This window comes from Sturnus vulgaris, chromosome 4 (genome assembly GCF_052056855.1).
Source record: "Sturnus vulgaris isolate bStuVul1 chromosome 4, bStuVul1.hap1, whole genome shotgun sequence".
Lineage (NCBI taxonomy): Eukaryota > Metazoa > Chordata > Aves > Passeriformes > Sturnidae > Sturnus > Sturnus vulgaris.
The window spans coordinates 3,540,869-3,553,023 of record NC_142246.1 but is presented as its reverse complement, the minus strand read 5'-3'; the positions used below and the strand labels follow the sequence as shown (position 1 = coordinate 3,553,023).

The window sequence follows — 12,155 nt, the reverse complement described above, 5'->3', positions numbered from 1 at the left end:
TCCTGCACCTGGAGAGGAATAACCCCAGGCACCTGCACAGGCTGGGGGTGACCTGATGGAGCAGCTCTGGCAAGAAGGACCTGGGCATCCTCATGGACAACGAGCTGTGCCTGAGCCAGCAGCCAGTGAGGTCCTGGGGTGCTTCAGGCAGAGCATTTCCCCAGGTGCAGGGAGGGATCTGCCCCTCTGCTCAGCCCTGGGAGGCTCATTTGGAGAACCATGTGCAGCTCTTGGCTCCTCAGGAGAGGAGAGACATAGAGCTCATGGAGCAGATCCACCAGAAGCTACAAAGCTGGCCAAGGACCTGGAGCATCCCTGGTGAGGAAAGGCTGAGGGAGCTGGGGCTGTTCAGCCTGGAGAGGAGCCCCAGCTGAGAGGGACCCTCAGCCCTGGGTGTCCCTGAGTGTCCCTGTCTGTCCCTGGGTGTCCCTGTGTGTCCCTGTCTGTCTCTGTGTGTCCCTGGGTGTCTGTCTGTCCCTGTGTGCAGGCAGGCTCAGAGCAGTCCCAGGCTCTGCTCCAGGGCCCAGCAATGGCACCAGAGCCACGGGCAGGGACTGAGCCCAGGAATTCCACCTGAACAGGAGGAAGAACTTCTTCACTGAGAGCCCTGAACAGATTGTCCAGAGGGGCTGTGGAGTCTCCTCCCTGGGGATATTCCAGAACTGCCTGCACACAGCCCTGTGCCCTGTGCTCTGGATGGCCCTGCTGGAGCAGGGAGCTGGGACCAGGGGACCCCTCTGTGGTCCCTTCCAGCCTGACCCATCCTGGGATTCTGTGCATCCTTCCATACTTTTTGAGCCTTGAAGATGAACCATTTACAGATCAAATATTTCCAGTATCTCTGATCTCTGAAACCCAACTCACCATTTTCACAAGCAAATGTATCATATTCTATGAATAAATTCAGGAATTTCTTACAGACTACATACAAACACACCACTTAAATTTTAAATAATAAATTGTGTAGCACATAGGGTGTATAATTAACTCAAGACAGCTTTCCTCACTTTGAACTGTAAAAAAGGAATATATTCTGGGTTATTTCTAACTAAGGAGAAATCTTTATGATGATCAAAACTCAGTTCATAAAATATAAAAGTTGCTCAACTGTACTCAATTTTTCATCCATATCCCATAAAAGCTTTTGCTTGTAATTCATCTGTAGGCTTAAATATTATTACATTTTTGGGGGGAATATCTGTTAATGACAATTCAGAATTATACAGTAACTTAAGCTGGAATTAACTCCTGGAGTTTATATTTTAAACACCTCCTTAAAACACAGTTCACTTTAACATTAAATACAGTCAACTTTAACATCAAGCCAGATTGCTCAAGGCTTCATCCATCCAAGATGAGAATTCCATCCTTGGAGATTTTCCAAATCTCTCTGCCTACTGTTTGAGTTCCTGATCATTATCATCATCATGGGTGATCATGTATGAATTTTTCCTTCCCAAAATCCAAAATTTTCTCAGAATCATGTTGTGCCAGTCGCACCTCATCCCAACACCATGAACTTCAGTTTTGCTTAAAATATAACAAATAATGATGTAGTTACTTTCTGACGGGTAGCTATAAATAAATTATAGTCTAGATGTTCACTTTAAACTTTCACAAATATCTCACAAGGAAAACAGGTTTTGGAGTCTTGGGAAAAAGGACTCAGTATGAGAACCAGCTCCATGACAGCTCCTGATGTTCAGTTATCAAAGAAACACAACTTTTTCTTTATAAAAGTTATTACTCCTCTTCAGAGAGAACCTGGTGCCAAAATTAAACTTCACACTGTTATTGACACCTATAAAACTCTTACACATATATTAAGAAGGAAATAATGTCTTCTTGGAAAGAAAAAAAAATAGTTGGCAGGAAATCTGGCTAAATAAATTTCTTTAAAAGTTGCAATTTCCCATCACTTCTTAAAAGCCAGTTAATGAGCGATGAATGTAAATGAACTGGAACACTTTACATTTCTAATTAGATAACATTAGAGACATAAATCAAGGACTGATACCATAATTCAGTCCTTATAATTAAGTGTTTCAAACCTCTTTATAAATGCTGAGATTACTGTAAACATACATCATTTTTGGCTGCAGATGCTGAAACAAAATCCAAGAAAATAATTTTAATATAATTGAAGACTTGTTTGAAAACTGTAAAAACCTGTGATAAAACCATTTTTAAATATAGTTAATTATTATCTCTTCAACTCTTCTTTTTTCCTTAAATTATATCAAGGTGTGTTTACAGAGAAGTTTCTATGTTTTAATAAATATTAAAGACTTCTGAAAATAAATATCTTCATACTAAGTACTGCTATAAACCAACTTTCTCATATTCAGAAGGCAATAAACTATCTCACACACTAATAAACCAGAGGACAGAACTTTGGAAATTTAAAATAATGGATTGATTATTCATACTTCAACTAAAAATACTGAAAATAGGCACATACCCTACATTAATGTATTGTATAATCAGAGAGCAAATCATTATTGAAAATTTGTGACATTTAATTACATTAGAATCTCATGTTCAACCATAACAAAAAACTCCTCACAGTTTTTATTAGCAATGTAATCCAAAGCAAAAGCAAAATATTACATTAATAATTTAAAACAATTTTACAACTCCAAAAAAACCCTAGAATTACTGTATCATTGCCTGCATTTTCCAGTTAAATGGCTTCATTATTACGTGCAATTGCCTTATTGCTCATGAAAAATCTGCTCATTCCCTGGTTTGTCTAAATAGGAATTCTTCAGGAAAGATCAGCAGCTTCTTCAGAATCTCTGCTTTGTTTACTTGTTAAACACATTTTAATTCATCTATTTAGAATGTGAAACCTTCCGTGCAGAGACCATTTCCTGACATGGCTCTTAATGATTCAGAATCACAGAAACACAGAACGGTTAAGGTTGGAAAAGGCCTCCAAGATTATCAAGTCCAACCATAAACCCACCACCACCATATTCAGCACTAGATCATGTCCCCAAGTGCCACATCCAGAGGGTTTTTAACACTTCCTGAGACAGTGAATACACAACTGCCCTTAGCACAAGGAAAACCCAATTTTCAAGGTAAATGCCACTGCAAAGTACGATAGATATTTTAGATAAACTATGCCACAACCACGAGACAGCAGGAACAATGGCCTTTGTGTAGAAGGCAGCATATGATATACTGAGGGACTTAGTTTTTCTGAGTAACTTGGAGACAAGACCATATAAATAAAGAGTGTTTGATGTATTTCTTTGTCAGAAGCACCTGCACTACTGCGAAAACAAATGCTGTGTGCTCACAGGTTTGGTTTCTGCACCTTTGTCCGTGTCTCCTGCAATGCTCACAAGGCTGATGATCTCCTGTTTAGCAACAAATCAAATGTTCCTACCTGCCACAGTGCTGTCTGTGTTACACAGACACACCATGCAGCTGGAAGAGTGTGACACTGCAATGCTACACTGCAGCTTCCAATCAGCTGCTCTGAAAAGATGAAACAACACAGAAATAATTCACAGGGGGCTCCAAGAGAGCTGGAGAGGGACTTTGGACGAGGGCATGGAGAGACAGGACAGGGGGAATGGCTGCCAGAGCCAGGATTAGCCGGGATATTGGGAAGAAATTCTTTACTGTGAGGGTGTTGGTGGCTGCCCCATCCCTGGGAAGTGCCCAAAGCCAGGTTGGACAGGGCTTGGAGCAACCTGGGATAGTGGGAGGTGTCCCTGCCCATGGCAGGGGGTGGAACAAGATGGCCTTAAAGTTCCTTTTCAACCGAAACCATGCTGAGATTCTCTGACCTTCCCCTCTGGCACAGCAGACTGGATGCATCCTCAGCAGCTTCACGAGCATCCCACTCAGGCAGAAGTGCACAACCACGAGCAGAACCTTCCCAGCCCCTTCTCCTGACTGCTCTCCAAATGTAAATGGAGATGCTGCTCCCCTGAAATAGGGGTGGTGTTCACTTTTTACATACCTAAGCTATGGAAGCATCTCAGAGGTGCTAAATAAACACAGACAAAATAGCAGCAAGTGTAGTCTAGTTAGAACATTTCACTTAGTGCTCTGTGCTATTGTATGTAACCTGAAAGAAAATTTACTGGTTTTTGATTTAGCACTTCAGATATTCACACTTACATGAACAAGAAAATAAGAGACCTAATTTGAATAATAATTCAGTAACTGTAATTCTACAGAAAACGTTTCCTTATAGAAATGATAATTAGGTCTTTAAAGTGTGTTTCTTTTCTGTGTTTTTAGTATATCTAACAAATTTGTGCTCGAGGGTTCGTTATAAAAATTCCTTTGCAAATAAACTGGTCTGCTGCAAACAGGTTACACATAATTTAATAGGGAAGCACAGACAGCAGTTGATGTGTTGGCAAAAGGCTCTTTCTACCACCAAAAGAAGTGGTAGCAAAGTGCTATGGTTAAATCCAACAATTATTTTTGATTGCTAAATCTTTCCACAAGACTAGTTTACTATACAAGAGCATTTCAGGGGGAGAAATGAAATTTATAGACATAAAAAAAATAAACCAGAAGTCCACTAGATGGTGCTCCTATACAGCAAATCCAGTTCAGCAGCATCATTCCCACTGCTGAGGGGAATGAAGGCAATGAGATCCTAACCCAGGTACCCAGGGTGCTTCCCTTCACAGAGATCACATTTTTGCCATGCATTTGCTACCAAAATCCTGACATTTCCAGTGCTGTCCCTTGTACTCTGGAGCTGACCCTTTTCACAGTAATATATAAACAAGCCCATACATACACAGAAGGGGTTGTAATGGGAAATGGAATAATAACAAAGGAAAAGCTTGTTTGGCCCCACAGCATCGACAGGACCCCAAAAATTTACTCTGATTCTTCCTCATTTGAGACATCAGTTAAGCATCCTCAAACACACAGCTCTTCAAACAGAGGTGAAGCTTTTGGGTTTAGTGTAAAATACAATGTTTTACTGTTAGTTATTATCTTCTTAATATGCAAAGCATGACCAGTCCGATGTTTCCCCACTCAGGGGAGATCTGAGGAATGCAGAAAGTGCCAAAGTACCTCACTACTGCATAGAAGTTTTAGAAACATTGAGGTGCAGCCTGGCTGCCTTCACACAGGAAATGGTTGCTTGACACCATTGCAGTGTAAAAGCCACTTCAACTGCACTAGTGACAAAAAAATCCAACTTGTGTTTTGGGGCTCCCAACACGAGGAATTTGTGGACTTGGGGGAATGAGTCTAGATGAGACCCACAAAGTTAATCAGTGGGATGGAGCCCCTCTGCTCTGGAGCCAGGCTGGGAGAGCTGGGGTTCAGCAGAAGGTTCCAGGGAGAGCTCAGAGCCCCTTCCAGGGCCTAAAGGGGCTCCAGGAGAGCTGGAGAGGGACTGGGGACAAGGGATGGAGGGACAGGATAAGGGAGAATGACAGTGCTTGGAGCAACCTGGTCTAGTGGAAGGTGTCCCTGCTCACTGCAGGGGAACGAGATGATCTTTAATATCCCTTCCTACCCAAACCATTCTGAGATTCTACAATATTTCATCCAAATCCACACATGAGGTTATCTGAATTTGCAGCACACTTTCCCCAGTGCATTCCTAGTTAAATTCAATACATAGCTGCTATTATACAGAAATTGCCATTTGCCTGGGCTAGAACTACTCAAGCTCAACAAGTCTGGTTTCAATTTGCTGTGGGATGTGCAGTATTATTTTTGCAATTGTTTCTTATGAATTTTAGTGGTGAAACAAACACATTTCAATTCTTCTTTCAAAGCTCACATTTTGTCCTCTTCTCTGCAGCATCACAAATCACTTCTCCAGAGAACATATTTACAAGCAAATTGCAATTCCATAAATGTTCTGCAAAAATCCATTCTCAGATCATCTAGCAGTTATTTGTCCAAAAAAAGGAACATTTTAAAGGCAGTCACTTAATGACACAGCATTTCTTCTGTCTGCTATGTTTCTGCCACGTTTTGACAGCTCTTAATTTTATTACCAAAAAAAAAAAAAAAAAGCAGTCTTTGCTATTGCCATACTTAGATGTTTTGTCACTTCAGTTTCTCTGTAATGTTTTCCTCTCATTACACACTTACTAGATCTTTCACTCCATTTAAGGTGCACAGCATTCTCTAGCCATGAAAAATATTCCAAAAGGAGCATTAATGTAATCACGAAATATGTTGTGATAGCCCATTTATTAACAATGAGCTGCATTTAACAGCCTGGAGGACAGTGACCAATGCCATCAAATGTAGTCATCTCCCAAACAGCTGATTTGCTCTGTTCAAAAATTCATTAAAGATTGAGTTACTCTGCCTGTAATTTCTCAGTTCAAATGCTGCTCATGACAAAAAATAGTACAATTTCAGTACCCTGGGACCTATCCTGAATACGTGAATACCTCAAGTACTAAAAATCATTGTAACCACCTCTTTCAATTCTGAACCTATCAAATCATAGAATCATGCCTGAGTTGGAAGGGACCCACAAGGATCAACCAGTCCAACTCCAGACCCTTCCCAGGACAACAGCAAGGGTTGTGCCTGAGAGTGTTGCCGAAATGCTACTTGAACTCTGGCAGGTTTGATGCTTTGACCACTTCCCCTTGTATTAAATTCCTTTATAAACCAGATTATTTTCAGACTCAGAAATCAGAGAGTAAAGGGTTGAACCACAGGCTCAGAAGTTCAAGATGTAACAGGGACTAACACTGCTGGACTGCAACTTTAAAGACAAACTACAGAGAAACAGTAAATCCTATATTAAAAGAAGATAAAAACTTATAAAATATCAGATAAAGCAACATCAGCTATAAGGCTTGCCTGTTTGGATTAACATATATTAAAACTAAGCACTATATATTTCTTTTAACAAATAAAATATCATTTTTTTTCCATTGCTAGAGGCAGAATTTGCACACACAAACAGAAAAGACAGGGAGAAAAGTCAGCTAAGCCATCTCATCAGTTCTTTCTGGAGCAATACAGAAAACAACAGATATTTGTTTTTGGCATCAGGAGAAAAGGGGTTTTGGTCCTTTTTTCCTTTAGATAGCTTCTCCTCCCCTCTTTAAGTCAGAGGATTTATCAATTCTATTTAGTTTTATTGCAGATAATTCAAGCCTTGCTTCAAACACAGGAATAATCCTTTCTATGGAGTTATGTGCATGCTTAGTAAACAGCTTTATATTTACAACACCATTACACCCACCCTCCCAGCATTGCACAAGAATTATTACCCTCGTTTTTCACACCCAAATCTAAAGGAAATTATGTAGAATTGCTTAAAATGTAAAGCATTGTAGGTTACAGAGTCTGAAACCCCTAGAATTTGAATTTCCACTGTGATTAGCACTTCTGAGGTGTTGTCAGCACATCCCTCTGACACAGCTACACTCTTTGGGACTCAGGAATTGTAATCCCAGTCCATATTCTGAGAGGAGGCACCCTCCTACTCACCAAAGATCCCAAGTGCCCAGTAAATCCTATTTTTGCCTGTCACTGCCACCTCTCTAGTCCATCATGGAGAACACATTCCCCAACAATCTGTGTGCAGCCCTTGCTGTGGCACAGACAATCATGGAATTACAGAATTGTCTGGATTGGCAAAGCCCTCTCAGATCATCAAATCCAACTCCAGCCCTGCCAAGGCCACCAATAACCCCTGTCCCCAAATGCCACATACCCATGGCTTTTAAATTCCCCCAGGGTTGGGGACTCCAGCACTGCCCTGGGTAGCTGTGCCAGGGCTGGACAACCCTTTGGGTGAAGAAAACCTGCCAGATATCCAATCTGAACCTCCCTGGCACAGCCTGAGGCTGTTTCCCCTTGTCCTGTCCCTGTTTCCTGGGAGCAGAGCCCGAACTCCCCGGCTGTCCCCTCCTGTCAGGGAGTTGTGCAGAGCCACAAGGACCCCCCTGATCCCCCTTTTCTCCAGCCTGAGCCCCTTTCCCAGCTCCCTCAGCTGCTCCAGACTCTTCCCAGCTCCATTCCCTTCCCTGGACAAAATTACTTATTTCCTTTTCTTTATTTCCAGATATAAATTTTTACATCCCCATCTATTTTTCCCCCTTTGCAGTTACTGAACACACAGCGGTGTCAATGCCATCTATCTTCATCTCAGTTGTCATCCAGCACGGTTTCCTGGTCCATCTCATTGCATTTCTTCTCACTCAATAGTTTCATTCTCTTTTTATCTCTTTTTATCTACCTCCCCACCACACTCCAGTTTGATGTGTAAGTCCTGTCTCTGCTGCACACTGTGAGGGCTACAGGGAGGACAGCAGAAAAATCCACCCCACGATTTAACATGTGCCAACACAGCCTTCCCTCGATAACCAGAAGAGATGAGATCAAAATTACCATTTCCTAAGTGAAAACAGAGCCTTTTCAGAGTTCACACTAAGTTCTTCAAAAATTTATCTACGCAACTTCCATAAATTTTACCAAATATCATGAGGGGAAAATAAACTGTGCACCTCTATTTGCATTGAGAACTCAGAAATATTTCGTGAGCACAAAATATATGCCAAATTTTAATAATAAATTACTAGTAAAACCAGGAATACCTGTTTTTAAATTATCTAAGATTAAAGCAGCAACATGGAAGTTAAATGACAAAGCAACAAGGCATTAAACACATTCTTTTGCCATCAATCAACTTCAAGTAAGACTTTAAAGGAAAAAATCTACTACGGAACAGATTTGTGAGCTCTCCTTATTTCTACATAAATTATCTCTGAGAAGCAATAAATGACAACTATCTTCAAAACTTTGCTGCTAATAATGCACAAGTGACTTTACACAACTCCTCAATGTAGAGTGTGGCAATTATCAAAAGATCTAGTTAAACACAATGGCAGTGCTTCAAATAGGTAGAATTATTTGTATTCCATGTGATGATATTTTGACTGAGAAAATGTTCAAATTATTCACACTGCAGTTATTTTGAAGTGCTCAGCCACAGAACACTGATTCTGAAATTTGAAATAATGAAGGCTGAGAAGTGCTAAAAATGATGGAAAAGACCTGCAAACTTATTTTTAATACAGAACAATCATCTTGGCATATAATGCAGGGTTTAGTAAGAACTTCATACCACATACAAACTGATCTCACTTAATATGACTGAGACGGGTAAAAAAATATTCTGTAAAATTATTTTCATTAGAAAATACAAAGTTCCTTTCCCTTGCTGAAGTAAAATACTGCCATCATAAAAGCAAGGTTTTTTTCTCACCACCTTTTTACCCATTACATAGTTTTACTAGACTGGTAATATTGCTTGTAAAACATAAATTCACAATCATCCCACCATCACCAGCTATAAATTTTGACTTTCCCTGAAGGTTAGGGAATGTCATCTTTGTTGCAAAATTAGGTGTGAATAAATCTCATTCAACAGCTAAGCAGTGAGTTAGAAAATTAATAATACAATTTTTTTTCAGTCTCTGCATCATCGTAAGTCAAAGTTTTCATTTAGTTTCCTAAAATGAGAAAGAGAAAATTCCCCAAAAAGGCTGTTTTTCCACATGTAATTATGAACAGAGCACACTACTATGGCTACACATCTCCCACACACGTGCATGGCTCCTGCAACATCACAGAAAGTGGAAAAGACTTTACCTGAGGAGAAAAAGGATGAATATTCTCATAGAGGCAGGGGACAATATCTGATGTCTCGCACAGTCTTCACTACATTTATTTTGACTAAGCACAACGACTCTCTTTGCATTGAACAGCAGCCTTTTTTCCAGAAGGCAGCAGCAGCATCATCAGTTTGGGACTGATGTCACGTGTTTTCTGGCCCTGTTTGTCAAACCTTTGCTGTCCATAACGTGCAAAGTCACACACAAAAGCCAGAGCACCATCAGACCACTCAGGGATGTTATTCCCAGGATCTTACCAACCAGGGAGCTGCAAGGTGAGAGGGCCTTGAAGACCCTGAGGAATTCTTCAAATCTTAACCCACAGGAATTGTGCAGGAAAAAACACAGATATAAGAATAGATGGTGGAGACAAGCCCAGGCCAACGTGCAGGGAGAGGAACCACCTGCACTACACCTCCTCCTCCAGCCCTAAATGCAGTAGGACTGAGCAGCTCCTGATTGCATGTGACAGATGCTGGGATTGCAACCTTGTGTCTTAATCAAAGTGAAAAGGACACCATTCCCCAATAATAACTTCAACAAATCTTTGCCTTAAGTCAAAATGAAAGACAAAAATATTGTCAGAGACTGTCCCCAATAACCTTTTTGTTCACTGCCTGAAGAACAATCCTCACATGTGAGACAAGGAGAAATCATCAGACAGGACTGCTAATGAAATTAACAGCTAAAAATTAGCTGTCAGGAAAGTTGCTTAAGCAAAACTGTATCTATTGCTGGAACAGAGGCTGCACAACTTTGCTCACGGCTGAACTGACTGCTATCAACTCTGCTTGGAAGATGCTTTTTCCATGTGTTTGATTAACATAATTCATGATTCATGTTGAATGTTAATGTTTCCAGGACACTGAACTCCATCACCATCTTCATTTTTTTGTCTTGTTTTCCTGACTTGCTAGACAGACATGATTTTAGCACTCAAGCAAGCCCAGATCTTGGTCACATAACTAAACTGCCAGATTAATCAGACTTTGCATTTTCTAGAACCATGTAGTGGGATTTGTCAAGGATCCTAAGGATAACAAGAACTTATTTTTCTCACTATCCCAGCCACTGCATCTGAGCACAAATAACTCCTTGTCATTCCAGTCCATTAGCAGCAAATAACTATTCCTCACTAAAACCAACACAAATCAATGTCTGCCCTTTGCTTCTGCAGTCTGAGGAAATGGATGTGAATGAAAAGGGGAATTTGAGCCCTGTACAAGAACAATTTAGTTAAAAGCTCTGTAGACTGCGTGGAGAAACACCTCATTTTCCACGCCCTGCTGATACTCACATCAAACTCATTCAAAGCAGCAGCGAGCTCTCCTATGCCAGTGTGGCCCTTGTTCTCATCGGTGGGCGAGGTGGCCTGGGCAGCATTGGAGATGCCAGCAATGGCTTCCTGCACTTGCTTGAAGACGTAGTCCCTGTTGGCCCTCGTGGCTGCCACGTCGGGGTGGCGCAGGAAGGCCTGCGAGGCCGTGTACAGCATGGTGGCGTTCTTCTTCAGAGCCCCTCGCGCCGCGGCCATCTCGTCCCTGCAGTGAGGATCCTTCAGCTCCTGGGTGAAAACACACAGCTTTCAGAGCTGGGAACCAAAGGGTGAGTGTTAGAATGCATTGCCTTGAGCATCCAGGCACGAGCGCCGCGCAGTTTGGCAGAGATGGAATCCGTGGCAGAACCCGCCACAGATCACTGAAAGGATTCCCCAACTGCCCAAGGAAGTCGAGTCTTTCTGTGTCACTACAGCTGTTACATTCTACCAGCAATATCTTACCAAAGAGTCACTTCTCTTCTGCAAAAACATAAAAAATGTACATAAAGCATTCAAAATTACACATTCCAAACAACTGGATTCCTTCTGCTGATTCCATAATGGCAACACAAGTGCAACACTCCTGTTACAGCAAGCACCTTATTTTTCTAATGACTACACCCATGTCCTTTATAAAATTATCATAAGGTAGACTTTTAAAAAATCCAAACAGAAGTATTACATAGATGAATATCACAGAATCAAAGAATTAACTAGGTTGGAAAATCATCCAACTTTGAGATCATCCAGTCCAACCTATGACCTAACACCATATGGTTTTAGTTCTTAAAGACCTACTAAATACGCCTCTCACTATTTCTGTTTTGCTTCCCTTCATATATCACTCTATTCCTCAGATCATTTAGAGTTTGCATATTTACAGTATCATGGCAGATACTTTCTTTTGTTTCCCCTGACAACAAGAATCAGATATTGCACAATATGTTATCAGAATTATGTATTATTGTTATTTAACCCATGATTTTTTTTTAGTTATAGTGTATATCATCCTGTCCTTGGAAGCCTTACAAACATTAAGACAGCCCTAACAATATTCATAAGGAATAGCAAAACATTATTACTTCTATTTTAAAACTGTGAACAAACCAGTCAAGAGAGCTGAATTGTTTATTTATGTTTACACATGGAATCTATTGTCAACATTGAAAAAGGACCCAGATATT

At 40.8% G+C, this 12,155-nt stretch overlaps 1 protein-coding gene across 2 annotated transcripts in view; it reads right to left on the bottom strand.

Annotated features, from left to right (window-relative positions):
* The window catches only part of CTNNA2 (catenin alpha 2), a 463,208-nt gene that overhangs the window by 335,930 nt on the left and 115,123 nt on the right, over positions 1–12,155 (bottom strand). For both annotated transcript variants that reach the window (XM_088162967.1, XM_014876189.2), the window contains exon 6: positions 10,951–11,217. In XM_088162967.1, the coding sequence (XP_088019093.1) occupies positions 10,951–11,217 (267 nt within the window). The remainder of the gene's footprint in view (positions 1–10,950; positions 11,218–12,155) is intronic.